Source organism: Sarcophilus harrisii, chromosome 1, assembly GCF_902635505.1.
Source record: "Sarcophilus harrisii chromosome 1, mSarHar1.11, whole genome shotgun sequence".
In the NCBI taxonomy this organism is placed as follows: domain Eukaryota; kingdom Metazoa; phylum Chordata; class Mammalia; order Dasyuromorphia; family Dasyuridae; genus Sarcophilus; species Sarcophilus harrisii.
In genome coordinates, this window is record NC_045426.1 from 344,904,811 (window position 1) to 344,928,680 (window position 23,870).

General features: G+C 37.8%; 2 protein-coding genes and 1 long non-coding RNA gene across 7 annotated transcripts in view; 2 read left to right on the forward strand and 1 right to left on the reverse strand.

Annotated features, from left to right (window-relative positions):
- Nucleotides 1-3,875, forward strand: part of CRAMP1 (cramped chromatin regulator homolog 1) — a 94,989-nt gene extending 91,114 nt beyond the window's left edge. For both annotated transcript variants that reach the window (XM_003761997.4, XM_031945787.1), the window contains exon 21: nt 615-3,875. In XM_003761997.4, coding sequence (XP_003762045.1) covers nt 615-779 — 165 coding nt within the window. In that variant the 3' untranslated portion in view covers nt 780-3,875. The remainder of the gene's footprint in view (nt 1-614) is intronic.
- On the reverse strand, nt 1,844-19,802 carry LOC111719384. Its single transcript, XR_004230827.1, has 3 exons — nt 19,603-19,802; nt 17,755-17,872; nt 1,844-2,040 (listed from the first exon to the last, which is right to left on the reverse strand). It is a non-coding gene; the product is annotated as an uncharacterized LOC111719384 (long non-coding RNA).
- On the forward strand, nt 10,332-23,724 carry JPT2 (Jupiter microtubule associated homolog 2). 4 transcript variants are annotated; one of them, XM_031945790.1, is made up of 5 exons: nt 10,332-10,491; nt 16,200-16,348; nt 18,583-18,725; nt 19,986-20,034; nt 20,769-23,724. In XM_031945790.1, exons 1-5 carry the CDS (start codon nt 10,448-10,450, stop codon nt 20,957-20,959), a joined length of 576 nt encoding a protein of 191 aa, XP_031801650.1. In that variant the 5' UTR covers nt 10,332-10,447; the 3' UTR covers nt 20,960-23,724. The 4 variants fall into 4 exon arrangements, with proteins under 4 accessions (XP_031801650.1, XP_031801651.1, XP_031801652.1 ...); XM_031945791.1 differs by lacking the exon at nt 10,332-10,491 and adding an exon at nt 10,959-11,106; XM_031945792.1 differs by lacking the exon at nt 10,332-10,491 and adding an exon at nt 11,150-11,739 and having other exon boundaries at nt 19,986-20,074; nt 20,769-20,854.
- The last annotated feature ends 146 nt before the right edge of the window (nt 23,725-23,870 follow it).

Consider the following 23,870-nt stretch of genomic DNA (forward strand, 5'->3'; position numbering starts at 1 on the left):
TCTTCCCCTCAAGAGATTACAACTCAGTTTAAGAGGTAAGACATACATACTAATAACTATAGTCTCCAATGGCCATCCTGAGTAATATAAACAAGAGTGATGACTTCCATTTAGGGTTTTTTTCATTCTCTATTCTTTCACAGTCTGGGATTATATTCATATCACTTCATATGCCAGTTGCCACATCACTTTCCAGCTAATACATCCTAACATAAGAAACTGTGTTTGAAGTTTAAAATATATGCAGTGCCTGGCTGGTACATAATAGGCACTTACTTGGTAGATGGACTTGGTAGAACTTTGAGAAAAGGTAAAATGATATCACTCAAGTCTTTTGACTCCATATATCGGTAAAAGCCTGGGACTGAGTTCAATTGGGATGCTTAGGACACATTCCTATTTTCCAGGTAAATCGTAGAAATATTCGTTTTATTTTCTCCCACCTCCCTAGGCAACAATGTCTTTGGCCTAAGACTAGATTTGCAAGGAAACCTATGAAAGAAATTTGTATATTCAACAATGCTCTCACTTTCCTATCAAATCTCCCAGAATTCAAGAAGGCATTATTTGCTAATCTAACATGCAGTATTTCCCTTCTTTTCTCTATCCTCTAGGTTGTGGATTCCCAGCTGGTATGCATGATGAATGAAAACAGCATTGATTACATTTCTCGTTTCAATGACCTTGCCCAGGAATTGTCCATCACCGAGTCAAGTCGTCGAGAGGTCCTTTTTGATGGAGGTGGAGGTGGCCCTCCAGTGGGTGACCTCTCACAGTGATCATGCTTAGTGATGAACACAGTAGTGTTCCACAGTTAGGATGGGCTAACATTATAAATTGATGTAGTATGGTTGTTCCTCTGATTAGGGGGAGTAAGAGGGAATCCCAGTGTCCCACTCTCAGTAAAGGAAGCATCTTCTAATATTTGAACAGCTGTGCATCCTGGAATCTATAGTATACCAGGAACTGATCACTGAACAGTATTAAAATTGAATTCCCATGAGAGGAGCTAGAGCTACTGATGTGATTGGAAAGAATCAGAACTAGTTCTCTGGAATGGCATGAGTTAAGACTGTTGGTAAGAGAACCCCCTTCTGAGGCACTTTGTGCCCATTTGTAATATTTTTAGTTCCATGTCAAGATTGGGGTACAGATGAAGATTAGTCTTATGTTAAAGCCTAAATTGGTTGTATTGAACATTCCAGTTATGTTTTCCTTTTTCAAAAGGGGAGAAGAGAGTGCCTTGGAATAGCCATTAAGTCCTGGAGAATTTTATGCCACACTCACTGGTGGGAGGGCCCAAGTCACTATTGCCTTCCTCCAGTTAATCCTTTAACATTCTATTACTATGTCTGTAAAGTGATGGGAATTTGATAATCCATAATGCATTCCTTCTTCCCTGGGGAAGACAGCACAGCAGCTCTTGGGCTCTCTGATTGTAATTGCATTCCAGGGCAGATGATAGTGTGATAAAGGCCTTACAGTATCTGGGGTAGCAGAGGGAGAAATGTTGGTCTTAATAGATGTCAGTTTGTTGCAAAGATTTTTCTTATCACCAATTCTACTAAAATATCAATCTTTCCACAGTCCCCAAATTGGAGGTTTTGGTTGACTTGGTTTATAGGACAGGTAAAGAATCATGTCTTATGCAGATAAATAATACTGATTTTTTTAAACTTTTGAGGGAAAAAAAGATCTTATATTTTGTGAATTAGGAACCATTAAAAAGAAAACTCAATTAAGTTATATTTCCTTCCCCCTCCCACTTGCCTAGTTTCTTTAAGGGTGGTTGAAAGCATCATTTGCTCAGTTATGGATGAAGACCCTCTGTCTATAAATGCTTACACATTTGATGGAATTTTATTTGACATCTGAAAAGAAATCAAGCGGTCCTTAATAATTGGATAGCTTAGATGAAGTGATTTTTCTCTGCTTTTGGTTGTCTCTCAGCATATGTTCTTCCCTTATTGTATACACGCTTAGTCCTCACTTAATCTGTTACCAATGAGCACCTCTTTTCTTGCCCAGCATCTCTTTGTCCTATACAAGAGAATTTAAGAACAGGGAATTATGTTTATATAGGGTAGCCCCTTTGTACACAAAAGCCATGTCCTTTGTAGAGAGAGGTCTTATAAATTCCTACAACTAATTCTTTATATAGCAGGTGAACCCATTTAATCTTATCCACACCTATGTCTTAATAGCCAGATCTGCTTTCACAATCTATTTAGGCATCCATGTGATGAAGTTCAACCTTGGCTGCAGTGTCATATGACTTCATCTCTGACATATTTAACTTTAGGTCATTACCCACTTAGCCTCTTGTACAATGTTTCTATCTACTTTGCCATTAACAACCACCTTTGTTGAAATTAAGAGCAGCCTTTCTTCCTCTCAGTAATATTCTTAAGCAAGGCTAGTAGTCTTTAAGGCTATTGTTAGATTTAAGTTTCTCTCCCCAACTGATCAGTGACCCAGTCTTTGGATATACATAATTCATATGTAATTTGGACTAGACCAGTGCCTGACTTAAGGCACGTAAGAGAATTCAAGGCTTTTTCAGGAGAAATAAAATATATATGTTCTATTCCAAATAGAGAATTGTGAAATCCCACAAATTAAGATTTCAGATTTTCTAATCCCTAAAACAAGGGAGACATTGAGGGTTATGAAAGGAGAACATCTGGTTTCACATTGTGGTTTTCGTCCCTTGTCTCTGAAACACTTTCCTGGAGCTCTTATGTGATACCTCACTATTAGTACCTTAGGAGTATAGCTTTTCCTAAATCTTAAGAAAGTAGCAGCATATAATTAAAATAATTAAAAATAAAGGAATATGGCACAGTTAGATCAATTGATTTGAACAACTGTGGTTGTATAGTCTTTAAACCAACCTCACCATTTTCTGGGTTGATTCTAAGTTCTTCAAACTTAAGAGAGTTGAGGAATATTTCTTGTCCTTAATATCTGACTTAGTTATGGGGTTAAAACTGCTTCCTGAGTTTGTATTGCTATTAATCTTCCTGAACTCTATACTCCAATGCTAAAGCCAAGGAGTTTTCCAGAAATATCGCCAAGATTAATGACCAATTGTGTCATGATCATGCCAGTTGATGATACTTCTGACCTAGTTACCTAGTAGGAGCTCTGAGATGTTAAGACAAACAAGTAGAAACCAATTAGGCAAAGGGGAAGAAAAATATTATTATAAGCTTATTCAAAGACTTTAAAAATCAGAAATTCCTGTGTTTTGAGTGTTGGGCAGCTGGAACAAGAAGGAAGGAGAAAGTGTCAGCTACCTTGTGAGTCTCCTCCTTACCAGTGACAAACATGAATTACTATAAAAGACCTTTTTTTTCCCTTTGGCAACAAGTCACTTGGATGTTTTTACTTGCCATGATTAAGGGAAATTTCATAGTTTGTGGTGAAAAATGAATCCTCCTCGCCTTATAAATATATGTATAAAAATAGAACTTTTTCAGAGAATCAAAAGTAGACCACATATGTCAGAAAGTAGAATTATTTTGTTTCCATTCAAATGGATGTCTCTTAGCTTTTCCATATGAACTAGAGGCTTACTTTGTACATTTGAGCTGAAAGCAGACAGTTCCTTAAAAATTCTATAATTAAGATAATATATTTGGAATCTTTTGCAGGTTCTCAATTTCTGAAACTCCTGTTTAAATTCAGGACTGAATAAGAACCTCTGGGTCTTTGAAAGTTGATATACTTGGCCCCTCATTCTTTTATGGAGTATACATGTGATGAGCATCTTGTATGTTTCAAAGAATGCAGAAGCAAATAAATGGTTATTCTTTATAGTGTTTACAATGAGATATGCTAGGTGTAGAACTTATTGTTCAAGAAGAGTTAATTGAAAAGAATTAGCATACCAGTATTTGTTCTGTACTCCTACATCTCCAGATCCTCTAAATATAGGAATTACTATTGTTTATGAGGCTACCCTAAGATACAAGTAGATGGATGGCCTTTTAAAAGCTAAATCTTAAAACCAAATCACATCACTGAGCTCAAACTTGTTTTGCAAAGAGATAGATGTCTTGTATGCTGATGCTGGAAACCCCCAGGAAGAAATTTAAATACTCGGATGCATTTCTAAGGGAATACTGCACTTTGGTGGTTTTTCTTTTTTGTTGTTTTTTTAAATGGCTTCCCAAACCTTTGTAGCTCTCTTAATTTCACAGTAAGTTAAGTAAATTAAACCTTGGAAGCACTACAGCAACCTGTTATCATGCATTACTGGAAGAGGATAACTGGCTTTAGAGCTTATGGTTTGGCAGCAGAACTTATTGCTGTTTCTTTGAAAAAATAGTTAAGCCATATCATCTTAAGGTTTTTGGCTTGTTTGAGATGTGAATTTGTTTTATAGATTATAAATATACATATGCAGTGTATGTATAAAGCAGATTGCCTGTCCTTCCTGATTATTTTTTGTACCATATTGTAAATTATATTATTTATTCTTTACCAATTTTGAAAACAAAAAAGGTGTTTTGGCTATTTAATATAATAAACAAAAGCTGTTAAACTTCCTATGTTTAAATTTCCAGTTCAACTTGTAAATCTGTTTTTATTATTGTGCATAAATACATACTAATACTTGATCTAATAAGTGTCATTTTCTGTTTGTTTGTTTTTTCCTATTTTGATTTGTGTTTTCTACCTGCATATAGGGGGGTATAAATAATCTCTACTAGAATTTATATTTCCGAAATAGCTATCCAGCTGTTAAAGAAAAATTACACCCAAACTTTTCTTAGGGAGATTGTGAGGATCAAGTGAAATAATAGTGCTTGGCACAGCATCTGACTCATAAGCATTTAATAAACCTTCCTTGCATGGGGAGCCATTGTAATGTCGGAGAAACTGAGACAAGATAGATATTAGAGAGTATTTAATATTTTATTTGAAAGAGATTTACTGGGACAAATGGATCCATGGTTTGGTCCCAGGGCTGAATGAGACTATTGTCTCCAAGAATCCAAGCAAACATGAGGCTCAGATACAGGGGGTAGACTGAGGCAGGGGTGGAGTCAGAGTACTAAGAGCAGGAAAGGGACTCTAACAGGGTGGAGTGGAGGCACTGGAGATGGGGATGACATAATTGGGGGAGGCACCCTGGAGATGGCAGAGGCATCTGATAAAACAGTATTTGATAGTCTGGTAGATTGGGAGGGGGAGAGGCATTCTAAAATATAAGATCTTTTATCCTTATTAAATATTCTGATGATTAAGAGGGAGGGGTGGTTTTGTAGGATTGAGGCAGGACAATTTAGGGAAACTGGGAGTCAGGACAATAAAAGAAAACTGTGGCACAACACCATATATATGCTTATGACATTGCCAGTAGTCCTGACCTATGTCTTGCCACTAGATTGCAAACTGAAGGAGTATAGCTTCCAGGGTGGCCGGCACAAGGTTCCCCTAACCTTAGAGAGGCTTCTGTCTTAACCTGTCAGTGATTTTAAAGTTTTCTGGCTTTGGAATCTGTGATCCCGAGGTCCACCTCTCCCCCAACCTTGGAGTATCATTATTCTGGCAATCTGTCAATGAATAAGAAAATAATATTTCTTCCCTTAGAGTTTAGAGAAGATAAATTAGTAATCCAGAGGCCCTCTGACTTAAAGAATGCTATTGTTTTGTCAATGATTCTGAAGTCTTCTGGCCTTAGTCCTAGATCTATGCTAGTCAGTGATAACCAAATTCCTGAGACCACTCTTAGTTCATAAAATTAGCATATCAATGACAAGAAGAAATGGATACATTTGTCTCCTGGCTTCTGGTACCTAGCTAAATTCTTCTGGAACTTAGCCTGCTTACATAGGCAGTATAATTACAATAAACTTTGCCCTTAGACTTGGATATGGGTTCAAGCCTGCAAATTCTTTTTAGATACCTCAAGATATCCAACTTTTGGGGGTTCCTTCCCAATCTCAACAAAATGACTTAAGAATTTGCACAGTATTTATTGCCTCACTTAAATCCAATTCACTCACCGAGTAGTCATAGAAGAACAAAGGATAGATGAACTACAATTTTAGTAGTAGCTACTGACTACTGGTCAGTACAGTTAAGCAATTAAGCCATTTCCTTCTTCCCTGCCTATCTACCTTTCTTCCTCCCTCATCTCTGACTCCAACCCCAGGGAGAAAATATCCTTACGCGTGGGGACTCTGTTCAAAGGAATGTAAATTTTATTTTGATCACTCTTACCTAGCAAGTTATCTTGAGGTTTGGGGAGCTAGATTATTTTCCTCTACTTATTGTTACCATCTCAACTCCCCAAATTAACTGGGACATTTAAGTCTTTTGTCTCAAGTAGTTTTCATTTATGATTTCTTGAAGTATAGCTCAGAAAAACCAAGTTTTGATAAAGCCCATTGTAATTAAATGGAACTGTTGGGGGGTGAGAAATGAGGGTTGAGAGATTCTCCCAAACACACAGCGCAATGGGAGTCTATTTGGCAGGTCGCAAGTTATGCAAAACCCAATGAATGCAGGCTAGAGGTTTGTGGCAAGAATGGATTTATTTATGCTAAGAAGACAGCTTTTTTAGCGGGCGAGATCCTGTTAGTGAGAGGGATGAAACTGTGTCCCCTTTAATCTGTAAAATAATCATTCTGCCCCTTTGATTCCTGGCTTCCCAGAATCCAGAGAGTCTAAAAGAAGACATATTTTCCAGGCCGGGCTTTTCTAAGGCAAATCACACTCCCCCCTCCAAAGGTAGTCAATTCCTTATTCGGGAAACCTTCAAAGTGATTTTCATTCAATTGAGAGATCTGGGTCTGATATTGAGTGGCTGGGGACATTGGCTTTCTTTTCAACTTAGATTTCTATAAAGTACAATTCTAAACTCCATATTTTTGTAGCATTCCTAAGTGGTATACTTTGCCTCTTGGCACAGCTGCCTGCCAGGACTCCTGCCCACTGTGAAAAGACCTTCTCAGTGAAAACCTATTGTTATTTCTCTGCCAGCACCTTGCCACTGAGGAAGTCACTCTTCTTAGCAAAGCTGACTCCTCAGTGACAATAAAACTTCCTTTTTTGCCACTAATATTTCAGGTTTGTGAATTCTTTTACATTGGACCTGCACCTCCGACCAAAAGGGGATTCCCATAACTTAGCACTCACTGCCACTAGAACTGTATCACTAAGGCTATTGCAAAGATGGGTTTACACTAAGAAAATATCTTCATCAGTGGGCAAAATCCTGTTAGGACTTCTGCAAAGGTTTACACTGAGAAAGACCCAGCAGGCAGTCATCTTTTATTAGGCTTCTGAGGTTAAAGGCTGGGAAAATTAAGGGCTAATTTTCAAGTCAATGGAAGGCCCAGGCCCAAGATCTCCAATTGAATTAGACAACTATGTGGGAGTCTCCCTCATGAATGGATGGGCCCCTCCCAGAGGCCAGGAGAGTTTGAGACCCCCATCACCCTTCCGCCAGAAAGATTAAAAGGGACACAGTTAACATCAGAACTACTTGACTAAGCCAGGAAACACAAATCACTCTGGCTTTAACAGATCCACCAGCCTAAGAGTTCCAGATTTGGATTTTGATGGGCTGAGGGTTTGTAAATAAATTTGTAAATTTACATTTACATTCCAATCAGAAATCCTGAGGATCTTCTGAAAAGTAGGCTATCTTTGGCCTCTATTCTTAACTAAGCCATGATTCACTGGAATGGGTTTCAGACCAACTTGAGACACGAAAAGAAGACCTTATCTTAAAAGACCAAAGTCTCCCACTTCATCCAGAGCCATAGGTACTCGTGTGGACCTGTGTTTTGCCATTGGACTTCAAGGACTGACTAAAACAAAGAGGTTGGTGATATAACACTGCCCTGCTTTGCTTTAATCCAATTTGCTTGCAAGTCAAGATAGCACCTTCCTGATGTCACTGGCCCTCTTCAAGAATGAAGAACAACCTAGTCTTTCTTCCTCCCTCCCTCCTTTCCTTCTCAAAAATTAGTTATATAGTGAATCTAGAGATTTTAAAATTAAGATATTTTTTTCTCTCTGTGTCCCAGTCTTAACACTTTCACTGCTGTATCCTTATTCAAAGAATCTTAAGATTATTCAAAGAATCTTAAGATTTTTCAAAAATCAAAGAATTTTACAGGGTAAAAATGAAGATTTAAAACAAGTATACAATTGGAAGTTGCTTCTTGTCAATTACTTTTCATTTTGTAAATAATGATGTGGCTGGAATAGTAACGCCTAGTTCAAAATAAACATGCAACAAATTCACAATGGCCATTCTCTTTGATAAAAGGGTAGATAGATTTAAGGAAAGAGGTTACAGAAAATGAAGGGATGAAATAATACACCAGGAATGGTAAATAGAAAATAATGTTGGGAGAGTACATAGTTAACTCATAATTAACGGGGAGAAAGGAAATACTCCATAAGGTTAGAGAAAGCCATTGTCTGGCAGTTTAGACGGACCAGCTAGCTAGAATAAGGAGAATAGCGCCATTAGAAGGAAGGCACTGGTTGGAGAAAAAAAAAGAGTATCTCATAATGGTTTTATTCCCAAAGTAAACTTAACAAAGATATTTTTATCATAAGCAGATCTTTTATAGGGGAAAAAAGCCTTGGGGGCTTCTCGGAGAAGTAAAAGCAGGAACTCTGAGGGAAGGGAACTCTACCAGGAGGCCGGTAGAAAGTACCTGGCTACAGATATTCTAATCAGTATCTCTTAACTTGTTAGAGGATACCCAGAGAGATGGAGAGGTGGACTACAGGGATAAATAGAGTTCCTTCCTAAATAGTTTGGGAATTATCTGATAATAGAATTATCTTCTTCCCGATGGAGAAAGAAGAGTTTCATCAAATACCAGCATGAATGCTTTCTGATCTCTAATCTACCCAAAAATGTTTATTCATACCAAAAATCTGTCTCCCTTTCAAATAAAAGCTGAGGGATGAATAGCATATGTCTTCGGTTGCTCAATAGACAAAAAACAAAGGAAACAACTTAAAAATGCTGTGAGGCTGCCGTGAAATAGCTAAGTAATCATTATCCAGGAAAAGCTGATTGAAGCTTTTCCTACCTTCTCATTCATTCTCCCTTTCCCTTCGTGGCACTTCCTAACTAAAAATACTCAGGTGCTGCTATATCTATTGTGCTTATATTGGGAAGAGGCACCAAAGAAGATGAGAAATTAGATTAATTCTTGATCTCTGAATGTAAACTTTTTCCAATAATTTGATCCAACAATCATTTATTAAATGCCTATGTAATAATTCCCCCATTTCGGAGAATTTAGGTTCTATTAGGAGGTAAAGGCAAAAGTTAAAAATAGGGAGGGTGCGTGTGCACGGAGAGGAAAAAGTAATGACATCAAAAATATAGTTAAGCTTTTGAGGAAAAGAAAAAAATAAATCAGTCCGTAGGTGAACCACAAATTCTGGCTAAGGGAAAAAAAAGGCAGCTTCTTCCATGCCATTTGCTTTCAGTCTAGCCACCATAAACAAGATTAGCCAAAGAACTTACAGTTCTCAAGAGAAAAGACAAATATTAAATGATAGTATAATTTTTAACAGCTGCCAGAGGATGTACTTTAAGGTTTACAAAACATCCCACATGTTTTCCTCACAATCACCCTGAGAGGTAGGTACCCTTTTAACAGATGGAAAAAGCGAGGGAAACAAAATTAAATGACTTACCAGGGGTAACAGCAACTGCTTGAGGCAGGATTTGAACTTCAGTCCTTCAAGATTCCAGGTCCAGGATTGTTTCTACTACCCAAGCACTTTGCCATGTCAGCAAGTGATTTATCCTTTGACCAAGTTCTCTACCGCGAAATGGCCTTTGATTACATATTTCTGATATTAACTTAAGATGTAACCTTTAAATGTTTTTTTTTTTTTTTAAAAATATGAAACTTTCCAGTTAGCGCTGTGCTTCTTATTCTCGTTGTATTGGTTTTGTTTATGCTAAAGAACTTGCATCCCAAATCAGACATAAGACCCGTAAAAGGCGATGCGAGGGAACAATTACGGTGGCACTCCAACTGAGTCTGGAAACTGAAAACCAAGACTTCCAAGAGCCGTGGTGGAGGAGGCAATTGTCAAGAAGGCTGGAAGAAGCCTGTACCCGCCTCTTACACAGCAGAGCGGCGCTCACCTCCCCCAATCCTTCCCGGTCTGAATTGGGCTGGGATGGGCCGGGGCGGAGGGGAGATGTTAAAAGATTCCCTCCCTGCAGAGGGAGGCGTCTGCGGGACGAGAGGCGGCCCTCTGAATCAGGAGGGGCTCTGAGGTGCTGATTGGCGGCCGCGGCGCCCAATAAGCGAGCTGCAGGCGCCTCCCCCTACACTCCTTGCGGGGGAGTGGTGGGAGCGGGAACAGAGCTGGTCTGCAGTGCGAGAGCAGAGCCGCTGCCGTGACGGCTGCCACAACCACCGCCACAGCCGCTGCCGACATGTTCCAGGGGCGAGAGAATGAGGGCAGCAAGTCGAGCTCCAGGTACGGCCGGCCGCTAGGTGGGCCGCGGGAGAGGCTGAGCCGAGCCGAGGCGCGCCCGGCCAGCCGCCCACCCGGCCCGGGCCACGTTGAGGAAGGAAGCGAGGGGGGCGGGGTTGGCTGGCTGGGGGTGTCGGGAGTCCAGAACGGAGTGCTCGGGCAGAGGAAAGGCGCTCGTGGGCTGAGGCCGGGGCAGGAAGCGGGGGCCAGTGGAGGGACCCTTGGGAGTCCGCAGGGGGGAAACTGTTGGGGAGGTTGGGGAACAATTGGAGTGAGGGCCGGGGAAGTGGGGGAGGGGATGAGGGGAGGAGACCGAGTTGGGAGCTTCGCTGGGGAGGGAACGGGAGAGAAGGTGGGTACCAGGGGGCGTGGCAGCAGAGGTGTGAGTGACGGGAGTGGGAGCCGCATCCGCGCGGGCAGGGGTAGATTTGGGGTGTGTTGAGGGAAGTAAGTGTTCCGGGAAGCCTGGGGCGGGGAGAGAGCCGACGGATGCCGAGAGTCTTTTATGAGTTACTAAGCAGCGGATGTCTTCTCATTTTCTGCCCCCGTGTAGAATGTAATTTGGGCGGGGGGAAGGTCGTGCTTTCTGGAATGATGCCCCGCTCTGGGAACAGGCTGGTGAGCCTTCCTCACTTGGGGGGGGGGGGGGAAGAGTCCCTGTTTCCACTTCCTGTTTCCCACTTTGTCTTCGGAGCTGGGCTCCTTAGGAGATGATCGACCTAGGTGCGAAAGACCTTTTCTTTTACACTAAGCTATTCTTAACCCCTTTAGTACCGTATACTCTAGCTGTTTGGTGAATGAAGCCTATTGCCTCCTTCTGGGGATACATAATAAAATGTTTAAAATTACAAAGGAAACAAATTATACCGAAATGCTGTTACAAATTTTTTTTTTTTTTTAAATCACTGACCCATGTTGAAAACGTGCTTTTATGTCCTAGTGACGTGTGGATTCTTGGAAATTCTTTAAACTGGGCTTCAGAAGCAAGGAAGCTTTGTGTGGATGGAGTTAACAGGTCAACTTTGGACTATTCATTTTGGAGTACAATAGTTCTCTTCGGAGCACCTTAGAAGTGATGGCATTTTTAAACTTCTGGGCTTGGGCTTCCTAGTATTTAATTGTATTTCATACTGAAATTAGATTACAAGGCAATGTGATCATTATAATGAATGTAATATAATAAATGACTCTAAAATTACTTTCATTGTGCTCTAGCGAAGAGGTAGCGAAGATAACCCATCTATTAAACAGGTAAGCCCAAAGAAAACATGAAGTAAAAGACTCTTTCTTAAAATCAGAAAATTTTTCCCAAGCAGAACATTCACCAGAATATGCAGGGTTCTGGAAGTTTAGGGAAGAGTTGTGGTGCCAGGAGTCTAGGAAACAATGGCAATGTTTGTGTACCAGCAAAGATTAGGTGGCTTATGACTGAGCTCTTATTTCTCTTTTGTAGTTTCTCTCAATGCATGTGGTGTAGGCATATCTGTGTAATCATCAGTTTGATTTGCTCTGCATTTATCAAGATACTATTGAGTGTATAAATTTGATTTGTTAAATTTTGTTTTACCCATTTGCCCTTTTCTTGAATATGTGGAGATACTCTTTTATCAGATGTCCTAACATTGGAATTTTTGATTCAAAAATTAAAATCTCTAAAACTCTGATAAGATTTAGAGATTAATTAAGTTTGTGTTGGTATTGCCTCAAGAAGTCATCTGCTTAATGCCTGGGCTTGTTATATAAATATGCAATTATTCAGTTCAATTCTGCATATATTATGTGTCTCCAGTGTGCCAAGGTTTTCTTTGCTCTTAGTGTAGTTAAAAGTAATACATTTCATACTTCTAGTGGTTTTATTTCATTTTGTTTTGCCAAAAGAAAATGCCCTCAGTTTCAGGAATTTAGGAGTAGAAAAGTTACGCTCCCAAATTATCCATTGTTCTGGCTGAATGTTGTTGTCCAAACTTCTTTAAGACATTTTTGTAGATACTTAAAACATTTCTGCCTTTTTGCTTTTAAAGTGACAGAATTTTATTCTTCCTTTGGGCACTTAATCTCTTAATTTAATTAATACTGCTTGTTGTCCTTTGTTTTTTCTAAAGGATTATGTTACTTAAAGAGAGTCTAAAAAGATAATGCTATAGCCTCATTATTATTAATCAAATCTTTTTTAAAGCTTTAAAGTGTACATTTTCAAGAATCTGGTTAGGGTCTGACTTCCTTTGATGCTACTGGGATAAAAGAAACACAAATTGCAATCCACACTCAAGCTTAAAAGTTTTTTTTTTCCCCAAATACTGGGAAAGATTTGTGCCATGACAAATACTGATTTTTAAAAGTATACTACTGTCATTTATCCTTGGGAGAAGTGAGTGTAATAATAGTAACTTTTATATGGTACTTAGCTTTTATATGTATTAGCTCATTTACTTCTTAGCAACCCATTGGAGGCAGGAGGTAATAAGTATAATTAGAAACTGAATTCATACAAGTTAATTAACTTGTCCTGTCTTTCAGTCAATAAGCATTTATTAAGTACCTTGTCTTCTCTGTTCCTGGACATTGAATCTAAACACTAGAGAGGCAGAGAAAGGCAAAAAGATCAGTCCTGCCCTCACCATCTAAAGTGGGAGAGAAAACATGCAAATTATTATGTACAAATAAGCTATATACTACATAAATAGGAAGTAATTAACAGAGGGAAAGTGAGATATAGTATATGATTAGAAACTTGTCTTTTCCCATCTGTTTCAGGGGAAGCATTTCTTCTTTTATTCATTTCTTGAATTACTGGAATTTTAATGTTTCTTAGTTATTAAAGGAGAGAGATGACTTCATAGAAGCGGTGGGTTACTTTTGCAGTCAAGAATTTTGAAGAAGAGCTAAAGGAAACCTAGAAGATTGGGCTAGAGGGAAATCTATATGTAAACATAGATATGTGTATGTACATATATAGAGTATATGTGTATATACACATGTGAAATCTATATTTCAATATAGATCATGTACACGTGCAAACATTATCCGATTGCTTTTAAGCCAAGGGTCATAAATGTGAAATCACTAGAGTTGATGAACAAGTCAGATGATCCAAATAGTAAATAAATATGTAACTCTATGTAAATGTAATATGTAAAATCCCTGGTTTTTAGTAATGCTTGAAAAAAAGTGGAGAAAGCTAGAAAAAGATTGCAGTAACTCTGGCATGAGATGGAAGTACCTGGTTACTTACTTGTTATCTGGTTGCTTCTTGTCCTAGGCAAATAGAGCTTGTTATGATTAAGCCTCAAAGGGAGAGGATTATAAATGGGTAGCATAAGGTTGTTGTGGTTGGTTTGGTGAAAGCTGTAATTCGTATAATGCCATAGCCTCCTAGCTTCAGTAGAATGGCGGCTAAAACTATGGAGCCCGCAATAGGGGCCTCCACATATGCTTTAGGCAGTCAAAGGTGGAGGCCATATAGTGGTATTTTTACTATGAATGCTGTTATGCAGGCATATCAGAGTAGGGAGGTTGATAGATTATAGAGATGAACAGAAAGGGTTAGTAGTGTCAACCTAATTGTTAATTTTACAAGTGGCCTCAATTAATTTCAAATGCACTGAGCCCAAACCTGATATAGTGAAATAGTATCACTTTCCTTCAGTAAGAGAACTGTCTGGGCCTAGGAATGTTAGACTGAATGCAACTAGCCAAGGAAAATACATAAACTCTGGTTAAAACTAGAACTGTAGTGACTTACAAATGTTTGTTGGATTCAAAATAACTTATCTGCCAAAGTACTTTGTATCTTTTAAGGCTTGTATATAGCAGAAAATTAAATTAAACTAAGTTTCGCACTCTCTTATCCTCCCTTTCCCTATATACTGATGATCCCAGTGAATCTTTTTCCAGAAGATAATTTCTGAATTGTAAACTTTAGCTTATGTTCTTGTTTGTTCTTTCACTCAAGCAGTCGGAAATTCATTGGCATCATATCAAAAAACCCTGGCATTACCAGCTGTTGTACTTGGCTTCTGTAGTGTTTACTGACTGACCTGTGTGTATTGTCAAGTTGTGGTGTCTTGCAATTTTATCTCCTCTTTGCAAAGAAATGAGTCTGCTATACCCCTGCTGTCTCCTTGCTCTGTAGATGATCTCAGAACTACAGTAAATTAACTTCCTTTCTGCTGTTTTGTAAACAAATAGCAAGGACATTAGAGGAAAAGAGTATGGGATTTCTCATTTACTTTATCAACTGCTAGATTGCATGGAAAAAAAAAAAAACAAAACTATGTTGCAATGACCTAGTTCCTTAAAGTTATAATGAATGTGAAACAAGATCTAGATTTTTATCCTTTTAAAAATATATTGAGTTGTAGAGGGCAGGAACTCTGGAAAAGAATACTTGAAACAAGGATACTTACAATAGGGTGTTTACTCAGTGTGATTGATGAGATAATGGTTCTCTAGTTCACATATAATTAGTACTTAATGTGTTATGGTGATGTAATGGTTCTACAGTTGGCACATGCTTATAGTGTGCTGTAGTGATGTAATTGTACTAAGTTATTAAAGGGCTGAGAGGACTGGAAATAAGCAGACTCCAGTGAAATTCGAGTGAGAGTATGCTCAATCTCAGCCTCCAGTCTATTCCTGACCATCTTCGTGGTGACTATCCTGCTAAGATCAAGGCCCATCCAGAGATCTTCCACAAAGCTAGCCCTGACATTACATTGAGTCATTCCAAATGTCCTGTGAGGGATTTAAAACCAGAATTGGCAAGTGTAGTAGAAAGAGCACTGGATTTGGAAGTCATAGGAACTAAAGTTCCAAGTCTAACTCTACTTATTAAACCTTCAGTACTTAACAAGTATATAAAAAAAAGCAAAGACCAGTCTCTACCTCAAAAAATGTGATTTCTAATGGAGGAGACCACATGTAAATGACTAGATAAAGAGAAACATTCACGATGTATACCAAATGGAAGAAGGTATCTGAAAGAAGAAAGCATAGAGGGAAAGGGAAGGTAGGATGGATAGTGAGACTTGAGGGGTAGCTAGGGAAATGGGATGAAGGTGTGGATGCAGACCATTCCAAGGGTAGGATGCAACTATTACAAAGGCAAAGATGAGAGATCCAATGTTGTGTTTGAGAACCTTCAAAAGCAGATCTAGTCGTTGAATCATTTTTTTGAGGAGTCATGTTTAAAAAGGCTAAAAAGTTTAAAAAGGACCAGATAAAGAGTTTTAAATGTCAAGCAATTTATATTTTATTCTAGAGTAAGGAACCATTGGAGTTCATTGAACAGGGTCTAGTAGGTGACATGATCAAAACTTTTGTTTTCTAAAAATCACCTTGGCATAGCTTGGGAAGGGAAGAGTTTTCTGGTAGGAAGAATAAGCAGAAAATGATCGCTGTAATCCAGGAGAGATGATGAAGGCTTGTTATTAGTGGGAAAAAGGAAACACATACCAGAAATGCTGAGAAGGTAGAAATGACAAGATCTGATCTGATCAATGATATGTGTGGAGTAAGAAGAAAGAATAACATCAATGGTTTTTTTGTAAACCTGGGTGATTGGGAGCACGATGATGGCCCTCAGCAGTAATAGGGAATTTGGAGAAAAGTGATGAGTTCTGTCTTCTAGATTCATTTAAGATTCAGAATGATATATTACTGGCCTTTCACTAAAAGCTTAAATCTAGCTTATGTTTCTTCTCTGTACACAGGGTAATGAAACCCCCTGGAGGAGACTCAAGCAATGTTTTTGGAACTCCAGAAGAAGTTATTCCTTCAAATAGACCAAATAGAATGGCATCTAATATCTTTGGAGCATCTGAGGAACCCCAGAATACACCCAAAAGGTCAAATCCTCCAGGTAAGGCTTCTTTTTTCATCTCTCATCTTCATTTTATCCTCTCTGTACTCCTTTTCACTGACATTCCTTCCTAATATTTTCTTTTTTTCCTTTTAAAATTTGGTCTTCTGATATGGGATGAATCTTATTTTTCAGTTTAGTAAGGGAAAAAAGTTTCACTTTCTTTCTTAGACTGAGCCCAGATTCTTTCTTTGAGAACATAAAATTAAAGATTGGGTGTACTGAAGGCCATTTTGGAAAATAGAAAGATTTTGAGAAGGAAGTGTTATTTATCTGTCCCGCCTTTTATTCTTAAATAGAGTTCATGCTTTTGTTCCTATCCAGCATTAAAGCACTCATGAATGTAGAGATTTAGTAGTATCAGGACTTACAGACTATTTAGTTTAAAAAGATTACAGAATAGTACATTGCATTAAAGACTGAAGGAAAATTTAAGCCACTTCAGGGTGATTGTGCCTAGCTCATTGAACAGTGGTTTGATGGAATTATTGTTTGGTGTATCTCCCCAGAGACTGTTCTGAGTTGCTTTGCAAGGTATAGTAGTTAGCAGTCAACGAGATTTGATAAAAACAAAACTTGTGATACAGAAAGATCTCAATTGAAGTAGGGTTTTGTAAACAGTAGACCTTCAACTTCACAGTATGGAAAAATGCTTGTAAGAATAGTTGTGCCTAGGGATTGGATTTGTTCATACATGGAAGATTTAGTTAGAACTAGGGATCATCTCTGAAAATTTGTTATTTTTTAAAGTCCCCTTTTGAATTTTTTTCTCTATTTTCCTTTGATAGTAACTTCTGGCAAATTGCCAAACTTGCCTCAAAAAAAGGATGACTTTGGACGGGCAAGGCTTTGAAGTTTCAACTTGGAACTTTAACTTTGAGCTTGGAATTACAAACTTATTTCTTATTCTTGTTCAGTACCCCTCTTTAATGCATCATCTAGATTTTCACACACAATGTATATATACTTCATATTTTACAATAGAGTGAGGACTTCCTCTAAGAGTATAAAGGGAGGCACATTATAGGTATGGAGTCTGGTTGGAGGGAACAATATATTTCATGTTTTTGTTCTTTTTACTCTTCATTTCCAGACCAGGTAGACTTGTTCTCTTAGTCTCTAAGGAAATAGGATCCTTTTTGACTAATGGAAAGTACAGCTCCCTGGGGTTCAGGCTAAATTCCATAACCAGAGTTCCTTGTTTTCTTTAGCTAGTTGTGTGTCCTCCCTGAATTCCATATCCAGAAATTTTTTGTGGTCTTTTCTATATTTCTGCCTTTTCCTTCCTCCCACCCTGTTGAATTCTATTTTTGCTTTTGATTCTTTCCCTTGAGATCAGGATAATAAATCTAGTTAGCATAAATTTACATTTATAAAACTATATTCATGTAAGATTTATCATGTACCTTTTGACTCAGATGATTCTGATAGACATATAATCAATTGAGGAGTTTCGAACCTCATTTTTTCTTTTTTTCTGATTGCCATTTTCTGTTTGCTGTCACAATTACTTCTTGGCAGCATCTGATGGCATAATGAAACATTTCTTACAAGACTACAGGATTTCAGTTACTTCTAGAATAAAATACAAACTACTCTGTTTTAACATTTAAAGCCTGGATTCCACTTATTTGTTTACTTTTATTATACATTGCTCCCTTTTGTGCTTTCTATGGTCTGACCAAATAGGCCTTTTTGCTTTTCTTTGTATATAAGATCTACCTTCCATCTTTCTCCTTTGGCACAGTCTGTTCTTGCTTAGAACTTCCTCCCTTTTTACCTTTACCTCTTAGAGTTGAAGTTTGGTATTAAATCTCTTAGAACCATCCTCCCTCCAGTTCAGAAAATGGTACCTGTTTGACTGAGACTGCTTCTGAAATGATGTTCAGTTACATAGGACAAAGCCAAATAAATTACATTGGTAGTCTAGAAGGGTAGAGGTAGTAATGGAAACAACACAACTAGACCAAGTCAAGAATTTTGGATGTGTCACAGCTATTAACTGTGTGACCTTGTCTTTTTGAGCTCCAGTTTCCACTTGAGACTATAAACCTCTCCATTATCTTGTGATCTTTAGAATAGGGATAATAATAGCTTTATTTTCTATCTCAGAAATTGGTTTTGAGTAGAGCAATTTGAAGCTCTACTCATCTAAAACACCATCTGTTTTACCATCTAAACCCCATCTAAATACCATCTAAACACCAACTGTTCTGATGTGATCAATTCTACAGGAGGCAAAGGAAGTGGTATCTTTGAAGAGCCTACTCCTGTGCAGGCTCGATATCGTTTGAATCCCCCTGGTGGGAAGACCAGTGACATCTTTGGGTCTCCAGTCACCCTTACTGCGCCCTTAGCACACCCAAACAAGCCCAAGGTATGGACTTCTTGTATTCAGATAGCTGGGGCTGGAGCCCTCCCAAAAAAAGTTTGACAGCAGATTCATTAAGGAGCTCTCAGACATGGAGGGTTGAGCTACTGGGAAGCAACTAGTTTAATACATTATAATAATATGATGTATATTTGGATGCAGCTACATCAATTATATAAAGTTGTGCATCTTGTATCATTAGTCATCTGACTAATATCAAAGATATCAAAGAATCTTGAAAACAATGAAAGAAATCTTACTAGAACCTTAACTTTGACCACAGAGGGTATGAGCAACTGTATTCAAAATAGTCATAAAGTTAATAGATTAAAAATTGAATTTGCAATAAGAAAAATTATTTCTGAAAACATAAAGTTGAAGTAACTTTTATTTTACAACCTCAGAGCCTCAGAATTCCTTCTTTCCCTTCTTATGTTACATCCATTTTTTTAAAGAAAGGCCAACTTGAGTTCTAGTTACCTGAAATCGGAAGGTAATACAAGCCATATTATTTTTTACAATATACTAAACTTAAATCTATGCCCTATTAAATTGATGGTAGTGGCGTGTCCTTGTACTTTAGTATTTTATACTAAGAGATCATCTTGAAAATGTAGACATTAAAAATGAAAGTGACTTCAGTCTTTGAAAATGCTGATTGAATCTGTGTGTATGGCCTTCCTTTAATGAGAAAGCAAGTCATTGAAGTCAGTGATAGCTTTACTGAGTCCCACAGCTTGTGATAAACTGACTTAAAGACTTTCTTTTAGTTCTTTGTTCCGGTTTTTTTGGATTGGGTAAAGGCATCTGAGACAATCCTATAGAAACCTAGAGAAAATCTTTGATGTTAACAAATTATTTTCCTTAAGACATTCCTACATACCTTAACCAGCCAGCAAGGTGAATTCTGAGTACCTAGAGCACTCACTGCCATTGCCACAGCTGGTTGTTGCCTGGGCAATCTTTTCATCTTTGTGACTTGACAGCCCAAAGATGGCCTGTGACAGAATAGAATGGAACTTGCAAGAAGTGAGATAGTAAATTGTAATGATAAAGAGAATTTGAGTTAGCTTAGCTTTGATGGAAAGAGCCTTGGTGATATGCTTCACTAGTTCTTCCACTCTGCATAATTGTGTTCAGTAAAGGAGATTAGTATGAATGTGTGTGGAATAAGCAGAAGCATAATAATTTCTGCTAGGCTTTGAAGAAAAGATTATCTGGGTCCCTGGATGAAATCTTGACATGACTTTACTTGCTTTGTTGTAGGATCATATTGTCTTATGTGAAGGTGAGGACACAAAATTGCAGCTCAGAGGTGAGAAGATAATATCTATTCCCTCTCTGTCTCATAAAAGGTGCATATTTTACACATTTATACTGTATCTTTTAGTGCTTCAGTTCATTATTTTTATATAATTTGTTGTTTTAATTGTTATTATTGTTATATTTATGCCTTTTGGCATCATACCAGGGAAGGAATAATCTTAGCCAAAAGATGCATGAGGTTGCCATCTGGACTGATGAGCTGGTCTTACTGTTGAACTTAAAAGCACTCTCCCTTTGTTATAGATGACTATGGGTATATATCTTGAACATGAGAAAATTTCCTCTGTTTCTACCAAGTCATTAGATTCAAAGAAGAAGTGGTCTGTTTAGAGTAAAAAGTTGCTACAGCCAAGATTTTATCCATTACCTTCAACTCAGAAATCACTACCACCAGGGTTGGCAAGTAGTACCTGGGATAACATCTCTTTAAACTGGGTTCCTTAAATAAACTTGCTGATTTTTCTAGTTCATTTATTCCTTAAAGATGAGTGAGATGCCTGGAAAGTTCTTTGAGCAGCTCCATAAAAATAAATACAGTAGCTCAAGATAATAATACTGGGAAAAACCTGCTGGTATCTTTAGTTATTGTTCCCTCTTATTTTCTCTTCTATTCCAGGCCTCTTAGAAATAATTGTTACTTTCACTGGAGTTAAGTTAATTCTTGAATTCTACATATAAGTATTAAACTCACTGTGTTAATGACATTTTGACTTTGTTACACAGCTACAGAGAATACACAGTCTTCAAGAGAAGAACATGATGAAAAATGTGACAAAGGAAAGGAGGAACGAGCCAAGGAAACAGAGTCTAACCTCAAGATTGACAACCATGAGCCCAGGTTGGGCCCCAGGCCTCGGTCACACAACAAAGTCCTCAACCCACCAGGTGGCAAATCCAGCATCTCTTTCTACTAAAGGAAACTAATGCCAGCATCTTCAGACTAGAAACTCTTCTGTTAGGATGTCAAGGTTTATAGTTTCTAATTAGTACAAGTTGGGATAGGGAGGGGAGGGGAGGGGTTGATTTGTATGAAGATTTTTATGTAGCTCGCTGCTTAAACTTGTCTTCTAGAAACAGCTAAAGCTACACAAGACCAAGGCACACACAGCTTTTCAGGGAATAAAGACAACAAATTTTATAGGAGTAATAAGGAATTCCCCAGGTTTGCATCCAAGAATTAGTTCCACATATGATTCTTTGATGGATTGAAAGAAAATGGGGAAAGAGTAGAATCTTCAAAGGTTTTAGTTACATCTGTGTTTTCATGGATATGTACTGTAGGGATGGTCCTTCAGCAGGAGCCATTGACAGTTGTCACTAAGGGACTAAAAACCTATATGAATGACATGTTGGAGAACTGCCTGAGGAATGCTCCCCATCCCTGATCTGATAGAGGGATGCAACTTGTGTTTCAGAATGGTAATAAATCATTTAGCTCACTAAGTCCTTAAATTATAGAGTGATGATGTAGGACCTTTCCCTTTTATGGAGGCACTACTAATATCTGAGAAAAGGGGTGTTAAATCTATTTGAGTCCTTTTAAGTTTGCCTCCATGATGGACTATTCTGCAGACATCTTATGAGGCTTTTTGACTTCCCCCCAAAACCAGGGAAAGACTTCCCAAACTGTGATTTGAAAGGGGTATTGACTTCATTTGAGTTCTTATTGCTCAATAAGTGCTTATTAGTCAAGCCAATTTTCCTTTTCCCTTATTTGTAGATCTGTTCTTAATGGCAGAGTTTTGTACCCAGATCTTCCAGGGGCATCTATAACTTCTGTCATCTAGAAGCCCTTGGCCTGATCTTAGATCAGAAGGCCTGCCTTACATAAGAGAATAAGTTGGATCTCTTGTTAACTGATTTTAAGTGAATGATTTTTCCCTGCTGTTCTCATAAGCCTTAAATGCCTTTGATTGTCTCTGCAGTTCACCATTGGTGTGAACCTACTACTTTCACAAACTACAGTTCTATTCTCAAGGTGGGGAGAGTGGTTCCTGCCAGCCTTTTTAAAGTCCTTATTAACTTGTCCAATTTATTTCTGGTATTTTGGTTATATTTTTCTAAGACTTTTTTTGAATTAATTGTGATCAGTTCATGGGAAGGACAACAAATCACTAAGAATCTTTATTTCTTCAAAATAAACGTTTTGGACAATATTTAAAGAGCCATTCTTAATGCTGTTCAAATACCAGCTTCACAAACTGCTCTTGACATTGAACCATTTATGATACCTAATTATATAGGCACACTAAAAAGTAAACAGAATCTCAAAAGTCCATTGTGTGAGCAATTACTCATTTTAGTGATTGTCTGCAATATTTTACCCAGTCAAACTGAAAGCAGTACATACACAAATTAGCTAGATTGTTTGCATATTATCAGTGGATAAAATAAAACTTTTTCAAGTTCAGATAATGGACTACAATTTTCTTGAAACTAAATCACATTTAACTATAGAATCATATCCCTTTGATCCATTTAGGGAAACGTTCCTCAGTCAAACTAAATAACACTGTATTTTATTCTATACCTCTTACATTTGGAACATCTGTTAGTACCTTGCAAGTAGAGCAGATAAGGTTTCATTATGGTGGATTTTGCGACGGGTATCTACAAGGTGAGCACCAAATTGTGGAAATACTGTTCTATTTTAGAACAGTATTTAGCAAACTGACACACATTAATATGCACCCATTGTGCACAATATTTAAGTGCCTGTAGGAAATTGCTGCTAAACACTTCTTACTTGGCAGATTTTGTTAACCAAAAATATAACCTCTTGAGGATTCCCTGATTTTGGAGATTACTTTATAGCCAAGATAAGCTTACTGTTTCCTATAAGTCTGTAAAGTACAAACAATACCCAATTTAACTAATGGGCTGTGTTCTAAGATTTTGAAAGTGCATTGTTTGATACTAGGAAATTATTTTTATGTAGAAACATAGTGATTAAATTCTTAGGCTAGATTACAAAATTCTTAACCCAGAATGTCTCTGAACTACAGAATCTAATCGCCATTTATAAGTGTGTCTATGGGAAAACACATTTTGGGTGCTAGTTTATGGTGGCAAAAACATACCTCATTAGCCACATCCCTGGCAATGATAATTCCTCTTTTCCACCTGAATTCCAAAGCTCTAAACCACTAGGAGACTTCCAGCCAAATGAAGTGACAGGGATGCAATATCCAGGGAGGAATACAAGCAAATGGGATGTTTTTCTTACCCTTCTAACTTGTTTCCTTATCTCCTGATGTATCTTGTTGCTGTATGTTGAAAATTGGGTATAGAGCTATTTTAAAAGTTTGGGAGTGAAAGTATCCCATGAGAATGAGACTGGCTGGTAGGAAGTATTAATGCACCTGTACTCATTTGTATATAAAGGAGGTACATATAGCTGGCATTTGTTGAAACTGCTTGTATTTGGAATATCCAAAGATGTTTAGCATCCTACTCTGTCTCTTCTAAAATGCATTAAGAAATTATTGTCCCTCATATTCTTTATTATGTCTTAAAATTTGTTTTTTAAAATGCAGTTGGTGCCAACATTTTCTCTAGAACTACATTAAGAAATTTTGTGCTTAGATTTCACAGTATAATTTTGATGGGGGCATTTTCTTACTTTTTCAGGGCAGAAATGGGAATAGCAGTTATATTAAACCTTGCAGTCAGTCATGTACTCAAAATCTGTTTCGTGTTTTTCTTGACAGATCCTCCTTCAAAATTCTTGAATTCAAACCCCCCCTCCCTTTTTTTTCCTGATAAAATGGAGGTTGACATTTTCAACTTACTAGCAGCTGTTTATTTTTCTCTCAAGTGTAATTG